At 42.9% G+C, this 24703-nt stretch overlaps 1 protein-coding gene across 1 annotated transcript in view; it reads left to right on the forward strand.

Moving 5' to 3' along the window:
• The window catches only part of Dnah3 (dynein axonemal heavy chain 3), a 171033-nt gene that overhangs the window by 75411 nt on the left and 70919 nt on the right, over positions 1–24703 (forward strand). Inside the window, exons 33-41 of the mRNA XM_050143254.1 lie at positions 460–551; positions 1593–1812; positions 2931–3065; positions 6996–7107; positions 8895–9136; positions 10527–10627; positions 11184–11289; positions 12530–12659; positions 18040–18285. Coding sequence (XP_049999211.1) covers positions 460–551; positions 1593–1812; positions 2931–3065; positions 6996–7107; positions 8895–9136; positions 10527–10627; positions 11184–11289; positions 12530–12659; positions 18040–18285 — 1384 coding nt within the window. The remainder of the gene's footprint in view (positions 1–459; positions 552–1592; positions 1813–2930; positions 3066–6995; positions 7108–8894; positions 9137–10526; positions 10628–11183; positions 11290–12529; positions 12660–18039; positions 18286–24703) is intronic.

The following is a 24703-nucleotide window of genomic DNA, read 5'->3' on the forward strand; positions in this document are numbered from 1 at the left end:
GTAGTTCATTTTGATGAAAAAATACTAAAAGTTTCAGATTATGTAACTTGCCCAAACTGGTCTGTATCTGAACAGGAATCAAATCAGCTCTTGCCTGATCTCAGAATTCTCATGTTCTGCACTGCTCTCGCATTCCTGAACAGCATCTGAAAACCTACTGAATCCTGGGAAGTTGGGCGATGCTATAAGATGTCCTCATTTGACACGGAGTGAAAAAATGGTTGTGAAACCAGCTCCTAGAACCTTCCATACGACTCTGAGAGACCCAGTGTAATAGTGTGTAATTTAAAGTCAGTACAGAGGTTGTCTATCTGTCTTAGCCTGTCCTCTGTCCATCCTTCCCTTGATTGTCAAGGGGTTGACTGGCTCATCACGTGACTTCTCTTTGCCTCTGTGGATGTGACTCCTCTAAGCATGCATTTTGTGTGCTCTGGTTCTAACTGATTATTTCTTTCCCAGGCCTTATTCCGAACGGTGGCCATGATGGTGCCAGACTATGCTCTCATTGGAGAAATCTCCCTCTACTCTATGGGCTTTCTGGACTCCAGGAGGTATGTTCCGTTTGTTTCCCAGTGGGTTCCACGGAAGTATGTTCCATTTGTTTCCCAGTGGGTTCCACCTGCCCTTAAAGAGCAACTTTTTTGTGTGTGGAGGGAAAAGAATAAAACCTCAAGTGTTGTTGGTTGTTTTTACTTTTTGACTCTTTTGGGGGGGGGGCTTCCACCCAGCTCCCAAATAAATACACAGAGTCTTATTACTTATAAATGCCCGACCTTAGCTTAACTTGTTTCTTGACAGTTTTTCTTAGCTTGAATTATCCTGTCTATCTTTGCCTCTGGGCTTTTACCTTTCCATATACCTTTCCTTACTTCTTACTCCATGGCATGCTGCATAGCTGGGTGGCTGGCTTCTGGAATCCTCTTTTCCTTCTTCTATTCTTACTGCTTGATCTTTTCTTCCCAAACTTCTCCTCCTATTTATTCTCTCTCCTGTCAGCCCCACCTATTCTGTCTCCTGTCATCCAGATTTGATGGGCCAGTCTGGACCTGATATATGTCACTTGTTCACACAACACTGGCTAGAACACATTCGTCTGGCCTCCTCTAGCTATAGAGCAGTCTGAGAAATGTGCGTCTCAGCCATGTGTCCAGAAAGACTAAGAAGTAGACATACATGCATAATATGATGTATATACTACACTTTAGAGTTAGCTTGTTTGAATTAAAAAGCAAACCAGACGTCACACAGTACTGTCATGTCACCGACGTGGGAAAGGTAACCGTCCCCCCAGCAAGCCTTACTCTTGCCCTTCAGGGTGACACAGTTAATAGTTCAATGTATGATTTCAAACTCGTGTGTGCCTGCGTACGTACACGTGCATTCCCACACAAAGCGTATAACGTGACTTCACTTAGGGTGTATGTTGGATATATGTGCCTGCTTGCTTTCATTCTATGTTTGAAAGAGAGCTGTGTTTCCTTAGTTCACTATGGTGGTTCTGGTAAAAAGCCTTGCTCACTAAATCGACAAGCAAGCCTGGCATCTGAAGGAGCGGCCCCGAGGACTGAGGACTTGTCTTTGCCCTTGCACAGTCTTGCCCAGAAGATTGTCGCCACCTACCGCCTGTGCTCCGAGCAGCTGTCGTCCCAGCATCACTATGACTATGGCATGCGGGCGGTCAAGTCTGTGCTCACAGCTGCAGGCAACCTGAAGCTGAAGTACCCCGAGGAGAACGAAAGTGTTTTGCTGCTCCGGGCCTTGCTGGATGTCAACCTGGCCAAGTTCCTGGCTCAAGACGTCCCCCTGTTTCAGGTACACTGTCTTGGGGCTTTGAGCAAGGACTCAGGCTCAATTTTGGGGAATGAAATATTTTTTTTGAATGTTAATGTGTTTATTCTAGTAAACTTATATGTGATATGCACACATTATTTTAACAGCTACATTTTTAATTTTAAGAAAGTTTCAACATTAAAAACTGTATGTTCATATCCATTTCCAAGTTATGAAATGTGCTGCAATATATTGTTTATATATATTTATAGTTCTAATATTTAGGAATGAAATATTTTTGAAAGCACCTCCCCACATCTTCCACCTCTTGAAACCCTTTCTCGTTCCAGCTATCCCACTTTTGAGCACACACATGCACACGTGAGTGCACACACATGTGAGATCATGTAGAGACTTAGAGGTTCACCACAGGTGCCATTGTCTATTGCTCTCCATCTTTTCCTTTTTAAGACAGATTCTCACTGTGGAGCTCTGGCTGGCCTGGAACTCATGTGTAGTTCTCTTTGAACCCGGAGCACATTGAATCAACTAGCTTGTCTGGCTAGCAAGCTCCAAGGCCCCACCAACCTCTGCCATCTTAGAGTTGAAATTACTGGCACATCACCACACCCAGCTATTTACAGGGGTGTTCAGGATCCAAACCAGGCCTGAATGCTTGCTTGGGAAGCACTTAGTGCCCGAGACTTCTCCCCATCCTATCACGCCTTTTGTCCAGCCCTCTATGTGTTAATAATAGTAAAAAATAAAGCAAAAAATTCCCTATTTAGTTACAAATTTCAGTAGAAATCTTTTCACAGTTTGCTTTGGATCTGGGCCATGGCTTTTTTCTAATGGAATAGGTTTCTTTTATAACTCATGTGAGGCCTCTCTTCCTTATCAGGCTACGAGTGCCATAAAGTCGAGAACTGCCCACCTTGTTAGTCTATGGCACAACTAGAAAACATTCCTATGGACCTAGTAAATCTTCTCTGGTTTCTAAAATCGGGAAATCATGACTCATAGATGGCATTTTCAGTCCAGGAAGAAACAAGCTTTGCAAATTCTCTAGCATTTCTCCAGTTTGTAGATCTCCTTTGAGGAAAGGGTGAGCTCACCTATCTCTACCCCCCACCCCTTTCTCTTGAATTCTTGTTTGACAGGGAATTATCTCAGATCTGTTTCCTGGAGTTGTTCTTCCAAAGCCAGACTATGAAGTTTTCCTGGAAGCCCTGAACAACAACATCAAAAAGATGAAACTTCAGCCAGTGCCTTGGTTTATTGGGAAGATCATCCAGGTTGGTTCCGTGTGCCCAAGTGGGACTGTCCCTACGGTCCACTGGAGTCAGGACTGGGAAAGACCTAGGGCAGATGTGAGATGGACCAACAGCAGCCATAAAGGCCTGAGTAGAAGGAGAGCTCAAAGACCTACACGACAGTCTGTCATACCTTTAGCCTTTTGTTACGACCCAGCGTTTTACCTAGGCGTGTGAAGGTATGCGTGTTTAATTCCTAGGTGGACAGCCTGGGCTACAATAGTGAGCCTGTCTCTATCTCAAAGCAATAAAAACAACAAAACAGCATAAAACAAACACCAACACTTTTCCCATGGCCATCTTCTTGAGGAAACGCCTGTGGGAACACTGAATTTTTTGTTACTCCGGACTCACAATTCCAACTCAGACTGCCTTAGCCTCTAAAATGGAATTTACTCGCCCTCCCCTCTCCAAGTGGCTCCATAAATGTTCAGTGCTGGGGCTGGGGAGGTGATTCTGCAGGTGAAGGGCTTCTTCACAATCTAAGGACCAGAGTTCTGTTCCTCAGCACCCGTGTGGAAGACAGATCCGGCAGCAATATCTGTAGCGTCAGCAGTGGTGGGGAGCTGGTAGAGATGGGTGGACCTTGGAACCACTAGCAGCTGTCTCTCTGAATAAGGGAGCTCCCGGTTCCCAAGGACACCCAAAAATAGTGGAGAACAATAGAAGACACAATTTTAGTCTCTGGCCTCCATATACGTGTCCACACACATCTACAAATGCATACATCAAAAAAAATGCATACATCATGCACACACCAAAGTCTCAACATTTGGATGACTCTGATTATGTCACATGACCAATATGGAAGAATAGACCACAACCAGCTAGAGATGAAGTCAGCCCCACCCCGTCACATCAGCTATGACTGTACTATCAGTAGGCCACAGACTGGATGCAACACAGACTCTCCTCGACCCTGACCTGCGGAGCCTTCATGAAGCTTCATGCTAGTCCTGGTGTTCCCTTCTGGGACCACTCTCTGTATAAAACTGACTTATAACTTGTAATAATAAATTCAGTGAAATACGGCCCAAACACTTCCTTTGCTGATTCATGGACCAGAGTCACAGAGACCACAAATACCGTCTAATCTAGACCACGCATGAGCCCTGAGGTCCATAGAGGAACTGGATTTGGTATTAATGTAGACCCAGGTTGAAATCTCACCCCTGAGGGATCTGAGGCAAATTATCTCACTTCTTTGGGCCTCAGTTTTCTCACCTGTAAAACGGAAGGAGAAGCAATTTCCGTAGAGAGTGACTTTTGAGAGAGTGTGCGGGCAATGCACTGGACAGAGCCTAGAACTATATCTGTGCCTGCTCCTTATCAGCTTCGCCGTTGTTCAAGTCGTGATGTTAACTGAAGCAAAAGTCAAAGTAGGACCCAGCTCTCCAGACTCGGAGATCATACTGCCTTCTTGTAACATTAATGTTTCTCCCTAGTTTATCACCAGTTGAGCTCATTTTTAAAAATATTTTATTCAATGTGATATTGAATCTGAATTTAGTTTTGTATTTTACAGGTGGACTAGCCTTTTCACTAGGCCTAGGCTTTCACTTTCAATATTTTATTATGAAATATTTTGAACTTCAAAACAACAAAGAACTATTAATAAGCTTACCCCATCTGCCTAGATTTTACAATGAACATTTTATAATATTTTATTACTTTCTCATCCATTATCGATCAGCCATTTACCCAAGCATGTTGTCAATGCATCCTTACATCCACGCAGTCATCCATCTAGGCAAACATACATATATCCACTCATGCATCCATCGACCTAACTTTCCACCTGTCCATCCATCCAACCATATACTCACCTATCCAGCCACCCACACTATCATCCACAGGCTTATCCATCCCTTCAACTGTATATCCATCCATCCATCCATCCATCCATCCATCCATCCATCATCTTGCTTTTAATGTATTCTAAAGCAATTTGCAGACACATGGGTGAAATTTTACATAGTTTAGTGCTGATTTCCAAAAAGTTATATCTTCAAAAACAAGGTGTGGTGGCGCATGCCTTTAATCCCAGCGCTCGGGAGGCAGAGGCAGGAGGATCTCTGTGAATTCGAGACCAGCCTGGTCTACAGAGCTAGTTCCAGGACAGGCTCCAAAACCACAGAGAAACCCTGTCTCGAAAATTTAAAAAAGAAAAAAAAAAGGTATCTAGAGTTACCCGTCTTTTTGTCTCTTGATATCTGCATAGCCATTTTCAGAAAGGCAAGGGCTACTGAGTCATTAATGCCTTCCGTTCTGGTTTTGCCTATACTCACTTAAATGTCTCTCAGATCTACTTGGGCATAAGGCTTTCTTGATGGTTAGGAACTTTTTGTTTTGTTCTTTTTCTGTCCACAGCACCTAGAGCCATGCCTGGCATGCAGGAGATGCTCAGCAAAGATTTGCTGACGTACATTTTTCTCTTCCTCTACTACCCCATTATCATTGCCTTCTTTGACTCTCTTTACCGCTCACCCCCAAGGTGAAAAATAGTGAACTTGACCTTCTATAAAAGCTTCCTGTGCGTCTTCTCTCTGACGGACTCACCGTCTACAAGAGAAATCTTTTCACATAAATAAAAGTGACTGGAGTATTTGTAGTTCAAACGGACGAGCTACTTGTCATGGGTAGAAAGAAATGATCAGGAAACGTAAAGCCTGAGCTTCTATGACCACTGCTGCCGGCCATCGAATTCATCACTTTTCTGTCGCTGCAATAAAGCCACCAGCAGAAGAAGGAGCTGATTTGGGCTTGACAGTCCCAGAGCGATGAGAGCGCATCACGGCAGGAGTTGTGGCAGCAGGATAAAGAAGCGGCGACCTTATGTGTCAATCACGGGCACTAAGCAGGGAGAATGAACTAGAAGTGATACTGGTCTTTAAACTCTCAAAGTCACCTCCAGAGACACACTTCCTCCAGTAAGGCCACACTAAATCCTCCCCCAGTCAGCTTCACCAACAGGGCACCCGGTGTTCAAATACCATAGTCTGCAGAGGACATTCTCATTCAAACCACTGTAGTGCTTCAGAGGAGGGGCTGAATTCCTGTGGAGTGTTAGCGACCTGCTGGAGCCCGGCTCAGAAAATAATCTCCATCAGCTGAGCACTCCAGTGAGGCTAGAACAGTACGAAAACCTTCTGAAGGGAAATTTCCAAAAGAAAATGCAGGTTGCTAAAATGATCCCCATTTCTTTTTCCTCTTTAAAGGCAAACGTTCTGTGTAATAAATTATTAATAGGGGTATCTATGTAAATATATACGAAATAAAGTTTTGTGAGCCATAGTTGCCCTGCTCCACTATAAATAATGCTGCAGCTAATTCTACCAACCTAATTTTTTGGGTGTCAGTAATCTAACCTCTCCCCCACATCCTCCCTCTAGTGGCCACCATCTATCTACTTTTTAATTCTAGCGAGTCCATGTCTTAGGAGATAGGAATGTAATCATCCTGATTTGGTCAATGCACATTCTGTAGATACATCAAATTGTTATCGTATACTCCAAAATGTGTATAAATATTTAATGTAATTTAAAACTTTAAATCTTTTTATTTGACTTATTATTAGTGTGAGTGTAGGCATGCCGGTGTTGAAGTCAAAGGACAATTTTCAGAACTTGGTTCTCCCCTTCCGCCAGGGGTTGGAGGCATTCAGTGAGACTATCTGAGCCATCATGTGATAATTACCATATAGATAGGTGAAGAACAAATAGTACTTCCTATTTAGTAGGCAATCTAGGGCCTATATTTAGCTAAGACATATTTAAACAATAGACCACTGAAAGAGCTGCAGCTCAGAAAAGTTAATGACAGTGAGGATCTGCTATCTGCCCTCATTGGCCTCTCGGCTGTAGTACAGGGAAGTGTCCCAGGATTGACTCCCTGCATGACTTCTCTTCCCAGATCTACGAGATGATGCTGGTAAGACACGGCTACATGATTGTTGGAGATCCTATGGGCGGCAAGACATCGGCGTATAAGGTTCTGGCTGCAGCTCTGGGCGATTTATATGCAGGTATTGCTGTCTGACTCTGGGGACACAATGCTAGGCCATGGGCTTTGCTAGCTTGGGTGTTGATATATAAGTTAGAAGCAGAATGAGGGTTGAAAACCACTGATGTAGGTAAACACATGGTACCAACTTAACAAACAGAAACTATGTTGTATCACCAAATAAGCAATGTGGGTTTCTTTTCTTCCATTTGTTTATTTCTGTGGAATATGCAAACATATAATTAAAAAGCATGCCTATGCTGCACATTTATTCAAGAACTTGAACTAAAATTGTTTTCTTTGGGATTGGAGAAGTGACTCGGTGGTTAAGAGTGATTGTCACACTTCCAGAGAACCGAGGTTCCATTTTAAAATGTTTTCTTGCCAGGCATGGTGGCACACGCCTCTAATCCCAGCACTCAAGAGGCAGAGGCAGCAGATCTCTGTGAGTTCCAAGATAGTCAGATCTACAAAATAGACCCTGTCTCAAAATAGAAATGCTTTCTTTTTTATTATTTATTTGAGGGTTTTAAGTTTTTATTTGATGTTTTAAGACTGAATCTCACTATTATAGGCTGGTCTTAAAACTCATGATCCTCCACCTTAGTCTTCCAAGTGCTGAGATTACAGGTATGTACCACCCCACCTAAGTAAAACTGTTCTCTAATAAACTTTAATGATAAATTATTACTGAATTTTGGAGCTTTTGCTTTGAGGATTGACCTAATATCTCATTTGATAATCATAATAACTAACTTGGGCATTTCAAATTTAAGTACAATGCTAGTTTTGGCATTTGAATGACTCTGAACAGCTGGAGAGATGGCTCAGAGGTTAAGCGTGTTTGTTGCTTTCCCAGAGGGCTAAGATAGGCTGCTAGCACGTCTCAAACAAACCTCTGGTGGCTCCAGTTCTAAAGGATGTGCTGCCCTCTTCTGGCTTCCATGGACACTCGCACCCATGTGGTACATACACATGTGCATGCACACACAAACACACACATGCGCACACACACAAATAAATAAATAAAAAATAATAAAAACATTTTTAAAACAGAAAAGAAACTAAGAACCTACATCATTGTCATTGGTTCTTTATTGGCCTGTCGACTCCAACTTTTCCTTATGTGAAAGATTCCATACAATGAGAAAGTCCTGGACCAAATGCCACAGAACTGCGTGCTCCACGGTGGGGATGAAGGAATGTCTTATGTAATACCTTTTGCACAGCAAAAATAAATAATTTTTAAATAAAAAAAATCATATAAAAATGCCATTTTTCAGTCCCTAAATAAATGGGCTATGCCATCTGCCAGCCACTTGGCTCCTGATAACAGTAATGTTTATTTCTCAGGGACAAATGTCAGTTATGGGCAGTTGAGAGGATTGCAGGGCTTTAGTCCTTTGGATGGAGAAGTGACGGTTCCCCAGAATCATTTCAGCTGTCAGGGTTTCATCATCCCAGGCCAGAGCCCAGGGTGTCTGTGACACAGGTACACAGGAAAGGTGGTGGAATACTCTTGTTTTTCCTTTACTGTTTGAGTTCTTCTCAGTCAAGTCAGGTTTCTTCAGTCATGAATCTGACATTTGCCCAGTTTGAAATAAAACGCAGAAGAAAAATATGGTTGCAAACGAATGGTTCTGATAACCCAAAATATAAGATCTATTTAGATAGCCCAGTCTTTATAAGGACTGAGCATCATTCTTTAGACTCTCCTTAGACTAAAGGTATATTCACCAAGCTGGTGGTCTTTGGTTTACTGTCTGGTCTTACCAAAGCCTTTGTAATGGGTTGGGCTTTCTCACTCAGCCAACCAGATGGACGAGTTTGCTGTGGAGTTCAAGATCATCAACCCCAAGGCCATCACAATGGGGCAGCTGTATGGATGTTTTGACCCAGTGAGCCATGAGTGGACGGACGGTGTCCTAGCCAACGCTTTCCGGGAACAAGCATCTTCCATGACTGATGACCGCAAATGGATTATATTTGATGGACCAGTGGATGCTGTTTGGATCGAAAATATGAACACTGTCCTGGATGACAACAAAAAGGTAGCTACCAAGCCCATTGCTTGTTCGTGGGTGGAGTAGGAACTCTTTCATGAATAATCAAAACTGTATAAAGTCATGGATTTGTTACCCTAGCATAAATGCCCCCAAAATAATAATAGTTATTAATTCATTAATTTTGCTGGTAGAGTAAGCTTTTTGGGATTTACAGTAGAGATAGAAAGACTTGGGGGTGTAGCTCAGTGACAGAGCACTTACCTCACAGACCTGGGTTCAATCCCCAAAACCACAAAGAAAGAAATAATATGGAACTCTTCAGTCATGGAGATTCCAAACAATTAGTCAAGCTGCAGTCCCAGATGTAAGTCTGTCTTGTTACTTAGAGATGACATAAGCTGGTGGGAGGTCAGTTCTACCACAGCTGTGACCTCTCTGGTGACATATAGTGTCATGGGCTGAGGAATACGCAGACATTTTTAACCACAAAATTGAATGGACCGTGGGAATGACTGCCATTTGTTCTTCCTCCCTGAGCGACCAGGGCTCAGGTTTTGTCTCATGATTTAAATGTTTTACTCGAGTCCGTGTTGCCAAGTTCTGCCCCAAGTGGATGCTTGAGGCTCACCCGTCAGTCTTCCCTGTATGCTACAGGGATGTGTCTGCAAACCCAAGACCCTCTAGTGGTTTCTCCTTCTGACCTAAGAGGGATTTATGGAGTAATTCTTGCCATCCCCAGCCATGGGCTAGACCATGTGGGAGGTTCAAAAACAGTGGTTTGTCGGAGACCTGAGCAAACAGAACAGGCTGAGGATATGCAGGCAAAGATAAGCAGGCAATTCCATGTTCAGTTGGGCCTAATGGTACTGACCTGTGATCCCAACTACTCCAGAGGCTGAGACAGGAGGATCACCAGTCTGTGTGGGCTAAAGAGTGAGTTCAACGCCAGCACGGGCAGCGTAGTGTGATCTGTACCTAGGTAAAATGTAAAATAATAATAATAACAGTCCTATCTTAAATACAAGGAGACCAAGACACTTCGTAAGCACTCTTAACACCTCACTTTTACCTCGGCCTGCAATTCGGCGTGTCCTCCTTACCTAGAATCACAAGTCTTTGGACCATGCCAGCACTCCCCAACCCATCTGCTCCATGTTTCACCAGAGCGCTTTCACCACTCTGTGGATTGCTCATCAACCCCAGGAGGACAGAGATGATTGTCTGCTTTGTCCTAAACACTTAGAATGATGCCTGGCACATAGTGGGTTCTCAACACCTCTGTGTAACTTTGTCTCCACTGCGACCCTTCATTTGCAGATGGGATTTAAGCCTGCCCCCTGCCCCCTGCCGCCTGCCCCCTGCCCCTGCCCTTCAGCTCTGGTTACTGAGTGGCACATCTAACCCTGTGCACCCCCACACCCCACTGTACTTTCAGCTGTGTTTAATGAGTGGCGAGATCATACAGATGAGCCCCAAGATGAGTCTGATCTTTGAGCCAGCAGACTTGGAGCAGGCCTCCCCTGCCACCGTGAGCAGGTGAGCTGGTGCTCTGGCACCCAGAGGGATGTGGGGGGCCACTCACCCTAAGCAGGAGGGAGAGCGCTAAAAGTCCACAAGTGCGATCACCCATACAATGTGTTGTTCATTTAGACTGTTGTATTATCAGTCCTAAGCCCACATGGAACCAGAGCTGGGGCTAGAACCTTCAAAGGCTCCATCCTAGTGACCCATGTCCTTCAGATATCACCAGCTGGAGAACAACATTCAAAATGCCATGTTGTGGGGGGACATACAGATTTAAACCGCACGTACATGTGTGCATGTGTGTGCACAGATGTGCACCTTATGATCATATAGAACACGGCGTGGCGTGTCTGAAAAGGAAAGAAGCCAAGATTGATGACACTCTAGTCTTCCTGTGGGAAAGGGGGTTAGCCTAGGGCAAATAAGATGAGAGCCACGAGACTGGATGAGGGTTACTGTCAAAGCCAATGAAGCCTAGAATACTGCATGAGTGTACTGATGTCAATAAGTGTCAGGCAGTGTTAGTGATGAGCAGGCAGACACCAAACCCAGTTGCCTGTGCCGTCAGGTGTGGGATGATCTACATGGAGGCCCACCAGCTGGGCTGGAAGCCCTTGAAGGACTCGTACATGGACACTTTGCCCTCCAGCCTCACTAAGGAGCACGAGGAACTGGTAAGAGTCTGGGACGCGCCCTTCCTTCACTCTCCTTCCACCCCGGATTCCCTCCTCATCTCATGGACCTGTGGGCCTAGCTCCACCTCCACCCTCCTCCTCTCCTGCCAGTCCCTTTATATTCTTCCCTGCCAGTTTTCACTTTCTTTCTCTTGTGGTGGGGATGGGATGGTATGGTCTGTTTTTAACTCCTGCCCCACCTTCTTCCCGGAGGAGACTGCCAGATCCAAGGCGTGTTTTTGAGGGTGACCACGGTGTCAAGTTTTCCTCTACCATCCCACTAGCAAAAATGCCTATGGCTACAGTTCTAGAGACATCTTAGAAGAGCCATCCTGCTGTGCTTCCCCACCACCACCACCCTGTGCAGCCTGGCAGTTCCCTCTCCAATCCTGCCTTATTCCTGGGCCGTCCTGTCTTGTCTCCATTCCCAGGAAACCCAGCCTTTGCTGCTTCAAAGCCCCCTTGCCTTGTATTCCTCACACAGACATCTTGTCTGGTCCAGGCCTTTGTCATCCGGGTTTCATGATATCGTCTCCTTGCTGGGCATGTAGTTCAATGATGGAGTGCTTGCCTAGCATGTGTGATCTCCTGAGTTCAATTACCACTGCCACAGGGAGGAAAAAGAGAAAAGTTCCCTCCTCCAAGAAGCCTTCCCTGAACTATCTTAAGCCCTTCCTGTTATTCGCCACTTAACACTTCCGTTTCCTGCTGAGCTTTCTCCATGACCTGTAATATATTTGGTTCTTTGTTTACTATCTGTCTCTCCTCCTCCTAGCAGGGGCTGGGTCTGCCTTCTCTATTATTTATCCCCAGCACTATTTACCACAATGCAATCAGTAGACGCTCAGGAACATTTGCTCACTAAATGAATGCAGATGCTCTTCCATTTAAGGTGGGGTAAACTCAGCAAACTCACTGCACATTGAAAATACCATAACTTAAAAAATACACTTAATCTAAAGTACCAAATATCATAGGTTAGCTCCACAGGGCACTGTAAAGGATGAGCTGCTTGCCCAGGTGGTCACATGATAGTCTAGGAGCCATCACTCACTGCTGCAGCCTTGCATCCATCCCGGGAGAGCATCCCGTAGCTCGGAAAAGAGCAAAACACCAAATCTGAAGGATGTACATTTTGAAACAGCACTCAAAAGTAGCCAGCAATTGCACCAGCCTCTCCAGCCTCCAAGGTGGGCCAAGCTCCTTGTCTCCACAGTCTCACGTTCCGTTCTCCTCTCAGGTGGAGGACATGTTCACGTGGCTTATCCAGCCCTGCCTGGACTTTAATCGCCTCCACGGCAAGTTTGTGGTGCAAACATCTCCCATCCACCTTGCCTTCTCCATGATGCGGCTCTACTCCTCTCTGTTTGGTAAGTGTCACCGTGATTCTGAGTCCACGTGGGGGCTGGCTGTGTCCTGGCTCCTGCTTTTACCCTCATCCCTCTTTTCTTCCCCTTGAGTTAAGGTGGGACCAGATGTTTATCAAGAACAAGAGCACTTTCAGCTGTAGATAGCGGAACTTATGGAAAGAACCTTGTGTTTTGTCTTGTTGATTTGTGATCACACAGTGTTTATCTCTTCCTTCCTCTCCCACCTAAGCTTCCTCATCCACACAGAGAAGCCTCTCCTCCACATGGGGATTTTATTTATTTATTTATTTATTTATTTATTTATTTATTTATTTTTGCTTCAGCTGCTGTTTATTGACACTCAGGTGGGCACTATAGCAACAGGCCTGGAGATGCTGCACAGTAGAATGGAGGTGGAGAGTGCAGGGTGTGACTGGTGTGACAGCTGAGAAGTGCGCAGGGAGCAGTGGGGGAGGCCAAAGCTGTTGGGGTAGCAAGTCCGGCCTGGGGGCCAGAGGTTTTTATCTACACAGGAACCTGGGCCCCATGCCTTAAGCCCCTACTCTTGCTGTCTCCTGACTCCAGGCCAGGGCTGGGAGTTCTCTGGACAACTTTCTACAGGAGCAAAGTACACAAGAGATGTTGCTGCCCCTTTGTGATAAAGCCAGAGGGTTTCCAATTCTGCATTCCTCTGTCACCCCTGGCTTGGGTACACATGGGGATTTTAATGACAGATTTGAATATATCTCTGAAAAAAAAAACTACTTGAAAAAATAGAGAATTTTTCTTTTGTTAAGAAAGTTACGGGGTCTGGGAAGATAGCTCAGTGAATGCTTACTCAATAAATGCTTACCACAATAGCGTGCAGATCTTAGTTTGATCCCCAGAAACTACATAAAAAGTCAGGTATGGTCACGTGTAATCCCAGCACCGGGAAGGTTTAGACAGCTGGATCCTCAGGTCTCACTCACCGGCCAGACTAGCAAAATCAGCAACTTCTAGGCCAATGAGAGCCCTACATCAAAAATCAAAGTGGATAGCACCCGAGGAACAACACCCAAGGTTAACCTCTGACCTCTATTCACAAGCACACACACACACGTGCACTTGCACACACGAAAAAACAAGCACACATATTTACACAAAGAAAGAAAATTTACAGATAGATAAATTCCCAGCGCAAATACCTTAGAAGAGAGCTAACCATACCAGTTTCAAAACCAGGAACCTTCTCCAGGAGATAATGGTTCTGTGATCGTGTACCTCTGAAGTACAATCGCATGTTCCCGTAACCCTTGTCACATACGTTGGACTTCACTGACATCCACTGCTGAGGACAGAAGACGCGTGCATTTGGCGAGCTCTCACCGGATGCCACTGTGAGAAGTTTCAGGAGATGAGATAACTCAAACTCAGAGTTTCTTCACAGCTTCTGATACTAAACATATTTTCTCAGCTTATTTTCCCCCCCAAAAAATGTAAGTGTAAACTAAAAAGATAGCCTAGCTGACAGTGGAGTGAGGAATTTTATAAATAATGCTTGACTTTTATAAATTATGCTCTGGGTACTCGAGAGATGGCCCAGTGGGTAAAGTGCTTGTTGCATAAATATGGAGACCCGAGTTCAAATCTCCAGGACCCACGTAAAGCTAGACGTGTAGCCCACCTGTAATCCCAGTGCTCTTGCACCGATGGGAGAATCTATGGATATGTGTGTGTGCCGGCCAGGCTAACATATGGGGTGAGCAACAAGAAACCCTGTGTAGAAGGTGAAGACGGAGGTTGTCCCCGGACCTCCTCAGGTACCCTATGACCAACCAGACTAGCAAAATTATCAACTTCCAGGCCAGTGAGGGACCAAGGTATCGCTGTTAGAATGAGCAAGGGCACTGGTGCTGTGCTGCTGGATCCATCAATGCCACACTGCATTGAATTGACATATGCCCACAGTTTGCACCCATCTGGGACATTTTCTGTCTTTTCTTGTCCTTGGCAACTTTGCCTCTTGATTCTGAACAGTTATTTTCTCATAATTAAATTTAGATTCTGAATTTGAGTTAAAGTCATGGAAGAGGGGTGTGTGTGTGTGTATGTATGTATGTATGTTTGCACATGAACCTATGTCTACATATTAAAAGTAATAAGATATACATATATTATAAGTAATAAGATATACATACATATGTATGTATGTTTGTGTGTGTCTCAGAACTGGCTTTGAATTCATGATCATTCTGCCTGATCCTCTGGAGTGCTGGAATTATAGACACATAGCCTCCAGGGAATCCAAAGCCCTCTTATTGCCTCCATGGGCATCTGTACTCACGTACAAACATCCACTCTCACACACATCCATACACGAATAATACCAAAATAATTTTTTTTAAAAATTAAGCCAGGAGTGTTGGCACATGTCCTTAATTTTAGCACTCAGAAGGCAGAGGTAGCAGATCTTTGTCTTTGTCTTTGTCTTTGTTTGAGGTCATTCAGGTTTACTTAGTGAGTTCTAGGATAGCCAGGACTATGTAGAGAGACCCTGTCTCAAAAAAAAAAAAAAAAAAACACTAAAGTGGATCATTACCTAATATAAACAAAAATCAACTCAAAACGGATGAAAGACCTAAACAGAAATAAAACCTATTGTGAATTTTTAAGAAAAAAACACAAGGCAAAAGCTGTTGACTTGGCAATGAATTCTTGGATATAGCATCAAAGACATAAATAGAAAGAATAAACACACTGTATGTCATTAAAATTTTAAATCTGTCTGCATCAAAATGTATTACCAACAGTAACCTCAGTGCTGGAGGGGCAGAGACACTGAATACAGGGGCACTGATGGGCCAGGCCCATCAACGAGCCCAGACCAATAAGAGACCTTGTCTCAAAAACACAATGTTGGTAGCACCTGAGGAAGGTCAGCCATGGTTGACCTCCATCACGTATGTGCATAAACATCAGAACATGTAAGTGCAGTCACAGCCACAGGAACACACACATGTACACACAAAGAATTAACACAGAGGATACAAAAAGAAACACTACGAAAATCACTAACATTCATTCAGCACAAAAATACAAACAGTACAAACATAAAGGCCTTGAATGGACATTTCTCCAAGAAGTTCCACATGGTCAGGAATTACATGAAAAGGTTTGTCATCTCTAACCACTGGGGACATGTAAATCAAAGCCACAGTGATGGAGATATCTTTTCATGCCTGGCAGGATGGCTGCAAATAAAAATAAATAAGCTGCAAGCATCTGGGAGGATGAAGAAATCAGAACCCTTATGGACTTACGGACTGTTGCTGGGACGCTTAAGTAATGCAGCTTGTCTGTTACAATATTTTGGTGGTTTCTTTGAGAAAAAAAAACATAGACTTCATATGTGATCAATATTCTAGCTTTTACATATATACTCACATTAACTGAAAGCAGAGATTTGATCAGATATTTATATGCCCATCCTCATTCAAGCTCTCCAACAACAGATGAATGGATAAAAAGGCAGTATAATCACACAATGAAACATAATTTGCTTTGATATAGTAAATATTGGGGTTTGTCTTAGTGTTTCCATTGCTGTGAAGAGACACCATGACCACAGCAACTCTTACATTTTCAGAGATGTAGTCCACTATTATCACGGTGGGACATGGAGGCAGACATGATGCTGGAGAAGGAGCAGAGAGTCCTACCATCTTGACTTGCAAGAAACAGGAAGTGGCCTGACACTGGGCATAGCTTGAGCAAAGGAGACTTCAAAGCCGGCCCCCACAGTGACACACTTCTTCCAATAAGGCCACTCGTCCTAATGCTGCCACTCCCTAGGAGCTTACAGGGACCAATCACATTCAAACTATCATAGGGTGGGAGAGAAGGGTCAGCAGTTAAGAGTACTTATTGCTCTTGCAGAGGACCCAAGTTCAGTTTCAGCATCCACATAGCAGTTCACAACCATCTATAACTTCAGTTACAGGGAATCTAATACCCTCTTCTGACCTCCGAGGGCACCAGACATGTGTACTGTACACATACACACATCTAGGGAAAACATCCATGTAACAGGCTTTCTTGGACTGTCAGCCCCCAAGCCATGACACAGAGACATGTTATTAGTTATGAATGCTTGGCCTTAGTTTAGTCTTGTCCCACTAGCTCCTGTAATTTATTTTTAATCTGTTTCTCTTCATTTATGTTTTGCCTCAGGACTTTTCCTTTCTTTCATTCTGTATTCCTACTTTCCTGCTCCTTCCATGTCTGGCTGCCTGGTGGCTGCCTGGTTGGCTGGCTCCTTCTCTTTCTCCCTTATTCTCTCTTCTGAAGCCCAGATTCCTCCTCCTCCTTTTCCTCTCTGCCCACCAGCCCCACTTATCCCTCTACTGCCTAGCTATTAGCCTTTTCAGCTTTTTATTAGACCAATCAGGTGCCTTGGGCAGGCAAGGTGAAACAAATCTAACACATCTTTAAACAGTTATTCTGCAACACAAATGTAACACATCCTTACTTAAACAAACTGTCTATACTACACATAAAATAAAATAAATAAAATTATAATTTAACAAAAATAAATTAAGGAATCATTGACAAGTACAAAATTGGTGAGTCCTGAAGATACTATGCTAAGTGAAATAAACCAGTCACAAAATAACTGACTTCTATAATGTGTTTATGGTAGTCGCACATGGAGACAGAAAGCAGGATGCCAGTCATGTAAGGAGTGAGGAAGAGGAGGACAAGTTTTTGTGAGTAGTACCAAGCTCCAGTTCTGGATAAAGAAGAACTGGATATGAATAGTATTAATGATGCCATGTGAATGCACTGAAAACTGCTGAAATGTGCACTTTAATGGTTAATATGGCAAACTTTATGTTATGTTTAACAACAAGAAGAAAATATAGGTGCCAGGGATATAGCTCAGTCTATGAAGTTCTTGCTATGCATGTATGAGGACCTGAATTCAGATCCCCAGCACCCAGGTAAAAAGCTAAGCATGGTAGCTAATGCTTACAATTCCAGTACTCAGAGAGAGGTAGAGAAAGAGCATCCCTGGAGCCCACTGGCCAGCTGGTCTAGCCAAATTGGCAAGCTTCAGGTTCAATGAGAGACCCTGTCTCTAAAAAGGAAGTAGAGAGCAATTGAGGCAGACACTGAGCATCACCCCTGACCTCCACCTGTACCCTCAGACATCTGAACACACATGAACACCAGACATACACACCTAAACGAGTATATAGACACTATGTGTGTGAATGCATGTATGTGGTAAAGGATCCGGTGTGGGATGGATGCTCAGCATCAGTCACCTTCCAGGCCCCTCAGAAGCAGAACCAACCAGCTCATCCCTTACACACCGAGCATTCTTCTTGACCTAAGCTTCCCTTTCTTTCACTTTCAGATGAGATCAGGAACGTAGAGGAGGAGGAAAGCGAGTTCTTTGAAGGTCTGTCAAGTCAGCAGATCTTCCTCTGGCTGCAAGGACTGTTTCTCTTCTCTTTGGTGTGGACAGTGGCAGGTACCATCAATGCTGAGAGCAGAAAGAAATTTGATGTATTTTTCCGCAACCTGATCATGGGCATAGATGATCGTTACCCAAGGCCCAAAAGTGTGAAACTCACCAAAAACAACATCTTTCCAGAAAGAGGTATTTACATCCTGTTATATGAGTTTAAAGCATGTGACCCAAATGCGACTTAATGTGTGGGCCATGTAAGCGTTTATCAAAAGCTAAGGAGTAAGGGAGTGAGCTTCTTCACAGCTGACCCGCATAAGACATGAGTGGGACATTTAATTACTTTCTAAAACCACAATGACAGTTTATTTTGGAAGGTGTTTGGGATGCCATTGTTCTATTTTTGTAAAAATTATCCATCATTTCACCACCCAGTAAAAGTAAGAAGTACCTCCATTTTGGTTTTTCTATTTTCTAGCCCCGATCCACACATTCACATGCTTCTTGTTTAACAACCTCGTCGTTAGTACTTCTTTTAAGTTTGTGTTATAATGTAATATATTGAAGAATTTATAGGTTTTGCTTTATTGTCTTCAAAATAGCTACAAATATTCTTTGACATAAATATTTACTAAAAGAGTAGTAATTACTTAATAGTGGCTTGATTTGGGGTTAGTGAGATGGCTCAGCGGATAAAGTCCTATGTTTTTTATTTTAAATTCTACATGTTCACTTCTGATAGACAGGAAAGCAGTTGTCTTTGTACCTGAAGCCTTGACATATTACCAATGAGTTCCAGAAGAATTTCCATGTCATCCTTCTACCATGTCATATGACTCATTTCTTCCTGCCTGATGTTTTGTCTCTTTATCTCATTCCATTATCTAGAATTTCTAGAATGACTTTGAATAGAAGTGATGAAGGAGAATCTTAGAATCCTAAAAGGAAAAGCTCCCCAACCTAGGAAGAAAATACCTAGTCTTTGTCTTAAGTACTGTAACATGAGGGCCTGCGGTTTCTGTCCCACTCTGTTCCCCACAGCTGTTTAGCCCCAAAGAAAATCACACAGAGATCTCTATAAGTTATAAAGCTGATTGGACTATTAGCTCAGGCTATTTATTAGCTCTTGTAACTTATATTAACCCATTATTCTGATCTATTTTTGTCATATGGCTCCGTAATTTTTTCAGTTGGTAGGTCACATCCTGCTTCCTTCGTGGTCTGCACAGGACTGGGCAAGAAAGTACCATGGCATCTGTGCTTGGTTTGGGTGTGTTCCAGCTTTTCTTAATTTGCTGAGATGTTTTATCATGAGTGGGTGCCTGTTACTTTTCTGCTGCCATAATGAAACACCACGACCAAAAGCAACTTGGGAGAAACAGATTTATTTGGTTTACATATCCTGAATCACAGTTGTCTTGGTTAGGGTTTACTACGGCTGTGAAGAGACACCATGACCATGGCAACTCTTATAAAGAAAACATTTAATTGAGGGAGGCTCGCTTACAGTTTCAGAGGTTCAGTCCATGATGATCAAGAAGGGGAGCTGCTTAGTAGGGCTGGAACATGGCTCCCTTGTTGAATTACATCTTCACCAGCTTTCTATTTTCCTTTACTGCCTAAGCTTGGGTGTCCTTGAACTTGATCTTTAGACCTGGCTGGCCTCAAACTCAGATATCTGCCAGTCTCTGCCTTCTCAGGCTAAGATTAAAGGCATGCATCACCACAGCTGGCTCTAAACTTTTCTTTAATTCTTTTCCACAGGTTGAAAATTTGTGGTGTGGGATCTTACCCTGAGGTCACCACTTGCTTTATTCCATTTCTTAATTTTTTTTTATCTTCTTGAATATAGGCTTTCTCTCCATTCCACTTCCTGGTGCTCTTTTTCTCCTCAAAAGGTACTTTTTGTCATTTACACTGCTCAGCTTGCTACTTTTCATTATAAATCTTCATTAGAGTTACCACTAATATCCACATGACAGAGTCTATAATAGGCTGTTTGAGATTTCTTCTGCCAATGAAATTCATTCAAAATTCTTCACTTGAGCCTCAAGCAGACTCTTCAGCCAAGGACAAAAGGCAACCATTCTCTTCATCAAAGTATCACAAGAACAATCTCTAGGCAACATACTAAAATTCTTCTCTGCGATTTCTTTATTGAACCCCCCAACAATTCAAATAGCTCTTAGCACCTCTGTCTTCCATGATCCTGCTATTATGGCCCATTAAGGAGTGCTCAAAACATTCTACTGCTTTCATAACACAAGTACCAAAGCCCAAATTCCTCCAAACAAATACATGGTCCAGCCTATCACATCAGTACTCCATCCCCAGTACCAACTTCTGTCTTAGGGTTCTCTATTACTGTGAAGAAGCACCATGACCACAGCAACTCATATAAAGAAAGCATTTACTTGAGGGGGGCTCACTCACAGTTTCAGAGGTTCAGTTCATTTTGATCATGGCAGGGAGCATTGAAGCATGCAGGCAGATGCGGTGCTGGAGCTGAGAGTGCTACTTCATGCAGACAACAGGAAGTTGACTGGCTGGCATACTGAGGAAATCTTGAGAAAGTGACCTCAAAGCCTGCCCCCACAGTGACACACTTCCTCCAACAAGGCCACACCTCCTAATAGTACCACTCCCTTTGGGAGTCATTTTCTTTCAAACCACAACAGTCCACTGAGGGAATCCAAGGCAGGAGGCAACTCAAGTAGGGAAGGAACCTGGAGGCAAGAGATAATGCAGGGGCCATGAAGGAGTGCTGCTTAATGGCTTGAATCTTATGGCTTGCTCAATCTGCTTTTTTATATAATCCAGGACCACCAGCCCAGGGGTGGCATCAACCACAGTGGGCTGGTTCTCTCCCATCAATCATTAACTAAGAAAAAGCCCTACAACTGGATCTTATGGAGGCATTTTCTCAGTTGAGGCTCCCTCTTCTGATGACTCTAGCTGGTGTCAAGTTGACATAAAACCAATCAACACAACTGATGCCTTATCAGCTTGACACATAAACACATCACCATTAAGCCATAACCTTTCATTTCTTGTCTATCCCCAAGATCAAACACTAATGTCAACATTATAATTCAAGACATTTTACATACTTAAAAAGTCCCACAGTCTTGCAAATTCAAATTCTTTAAAAATTCAGTCTCTTTAAAAATCCAAAGCCACTTTTAAAATCCAAAGTCTCAGTAAAACTCCAAAATACCTTCAAAAGTTCAAAGCCTTTCAACTGTGAACCCCAGTAAAAATCAAAAATATTAAATGCTTTATTGCATAAGGAATAACCAGGGCACCAATCTAAACAAAAAAAAACAAAAACAAAAACAAATTCCAACAGTGTAAATAACACAACACCCAATGTCTGTGGATTTGAGTACACAATCTTTTGGACTCCTCCGAAGGCACTTTCCCACCTCTACTCTCTGTACACAGCTTGGGCCTGTCTACTCCATGCCTGCTCCTATTCTCTTGGAGGCCTTCCCATGATACTGCCATCTCCAAAATGCTGGCGTCTGTAACTACAACTAGGCTGCACTTTCACCAGCAGCCTCTTCTAGGCCCTCTTCATGGTGCCAAACCTCAAATGCTCTCCAATGACCCCTTCATGTAAAAATGAATACCACCTGGAAGTCTCTTACACATTAACAAATTTGGCTGCCAGCTCCAGGTAAAACCTAAGCAACCTCTAGAATATGGCTTCTATGCACTGACCCTGAACAAACACTTCCCAGAAGATTTCCAGCAGTGCTGGTCTCTTCCTAGAAATCATTGCTAATTCCTCAGCTCCAGCTAACCAGAATCAATGGTCCCAACAGGGCAAAGGTTTCACTTCATGGTGCTGGTCTCTTGTTAGTCACAGCTGATTCCACAGCCCAGCTAAGCATAGACCACAGATTCGTTATTTAAAATAACAATGGCCCTGAGACAGTTTCTAAACTTCCCCCTGAACTTCCCCAGGCTTCCATCATCTTCAACATCAACATTCTTATTGTCTAAGCTCCTACAGAACAGCCCACTGAGCTCTCAATACTCAATGGATTTATTTTCTAGCCCACAGTTCCAAGGTCTTTCCACAATCCTCCCCAAAATAACATGCTTAGGTCTGTCACAGCAATACCCAACTCTCCGGGTACCAATTTGTCTCAGGCACTTTTCTACTGCTGTGATGAAGCGTCATGACCAAAAGCCATTTGAAGAGTAGAGTTTATTTCCCTCACAGTTCCATATAACAGTTCTTCATCAAAAGCATTTGAGGCAGGAACTCAAGCAAGGCAGGAACTGGAGGCAGGAGCTGATGCACAGACCGTGGAGCAGTGCTGTTTACTAGCATGCATGCTCCTTCTGGCTTGCTCAACCTCGCTTTCTAATAGAGCCCAGGACCAAGAGCTCAGGGACAGCCCCACGCACAATGATCCTGGCCCTCTCACATCAACCACTGATTAAGATAATGCCCCATGGGCTTGTCTACAGCCCAATACTATGGAGGCATTTTCTCAGTTGGGGTTGCTGGCTCTCAGAAGACTCTAGTTTGTGTTGGATTTATCAAATTCTATGAAAATCATATGGCATGTGATTTTTCTTTTCTTGCACGTTAATAACTCAAATTACAGTCAACTTCCAAATGTTGAGCCAGCTGTACATGCTTAGAGTCAGCCCCACTTGGTCAATTTGCTAATTTTGTCAGGGCCTATGTATGTGGATGAGAAATAGTCATCCTTTGTAAGATCTTTGGCTTTAGCGTTTGGATGATGTTGACCTCACAGGAAGAGGTGTGTTTCCTAGAAGAGATGATGGACATTTGACATCATTTCTGAAGTCTTTGATAGAGATCACCAATAAACCCATGCTACCCTTCTGCTGTGTGATTTTTGTTTGATTGGTTTTGAAGGCATTAACTGTGGATTCAGGTTTTTTGTTGTTGTTGTTAATGAATAAGGACATATACAAATTATCTATTTCTTTTTATGTTAATTTTGATAGATTATCTCTCAAGGAATTAAGCCTATCTTATTTAAAGTATCAAATTTATGGGATACCCTTGTTCATGCATCCCTTCACTATCCTTTTAATCTCCATGGAATTAGCAGCAGTGACCTCTCTTTTACTCCTGATATGAACAACCTATCTTTTTCCTTTGTTCTTGATAAAATTGGTCTGTGAGTGTATCAATTTTGTTAACCTTCTCAGAGATTAACTGTTTTTGATGTTGGCCATTCTTACAGGTGTAAGATGAAATCTCAGAGTTGTTTTGATTTGCATTTCTCTGATGACTAAGGATGTTGAACATTTCCTTAAGTGTCTTTCAGCCATTTTAGATTCCTTTTTTGAGAGTTCTCTGCTTAGGTCTGTACTCCATTTTTTTTTTATTGAATTATGCGTTCTTTTGGTGACCAATTTCTTGAGTTCTTTGTATATTCTGGAGATCAGACCTCTGTCTGGTGTGGGGTTAGTGAAGATTTTTTTCCCTGATGACAACTTATGCTGGAGAGGATGTGGGGTAAAGGAAATACTTCTGCATTGCTGATGGGAATGCAAGCTGGTACAGCCCCTTTGGATATCAGTGTGGCGATTTCTCAGAAAACTAGGAAACAATCGTCCTCAAGACCCAGTAATAACACTTTTGGGTATATATCCAAAGGATGCTCAATCGTGCCACAAGGACATGTGCTCAACTATATTCATAGTAGCATTTGTCATAGCCAGAACCTGGAAACAACTTAAATGTCCCTCAAGCAAAGAATGGATAAGAAAAATGTGGTACATTTACACAGCAGAAAAAAATAATGACATCTTGAATTTTGCAGGCAAATGGATGGAGCTAGAAAACATTATTTTGAGTGAGATAACTCAGACACAGAAAGACAATTATCACATGTACTCACTCATAGGTGGCTTTTAAACATAAAGCAAAGAAAAGCAGCCTACAAACCACAATCCCAGAGAACTTAGACAACTATGAGGACCCTAAGAGAGAGTTACATAGATATAATCTACATAGGAAGTAGAAAGTAGAAAAAGACAAGATCTCCTGAGTAAATTGGGAGCATGGGGACCTTGGGGGAGGATTGAAGGGGGAGAGAGGTAGGGAGGGGAGCAGAGAAAAATATAGAGCTCAATAAAAATCAATTTAAAAAGAAAAAAAGATTAACTGTTGACTGTGGTCTCTGTCCCACCCAGTCCTGCAGTTCAAGTAGAAGCAAGGCAGTCATATCTTGTTTCCTCTGTGTCTGGATGACAACTGCAGACTGAAACTTCCCTCTTCCCAGAATTCTCATTGCCCTGCCTATATATCCTGCCTGGCTACTGACCAATCAGCATTTATTTAAAATACACGTGACAGGGTATAGACCATTGTCCCGCAGCAATTAACTGCTTTGGGTTTTGTGGATTTTTCTCAAGTAATTTTCTACTGCCAATTTAATTGTTTTCTGCTATAATTTCATTATTTATCTTGGATTAACTTTGCCCTTATTTTTCTAGTTTTCTAAAATGTATTTCCATTGATGATTTTTAGATATTTCTCTCTTTGCTAAAAATCTCATGGATTGCTTCCACTACATCCCATAGTATTGAAACATATTTTAATTTGTATTTAGGT

This window comes from Alexandromys fortis, unplaced genomic scaffold (assembly GCF_014885135.2).
Source record: "Alexandromys fortis isolate MF-2015 unplaced genomic scaffold, M_Fortis_MF-2015_v1.1 scaffold_45, whole genome shotgun sequence".
Classification (NCBI taxonomy): domain Eukaryota; kingdom Metazoa; phylum Chordata; class Mammalia; order Rodentia; family Cricetidae; genus Alexandromys; species Alexandromys fortis.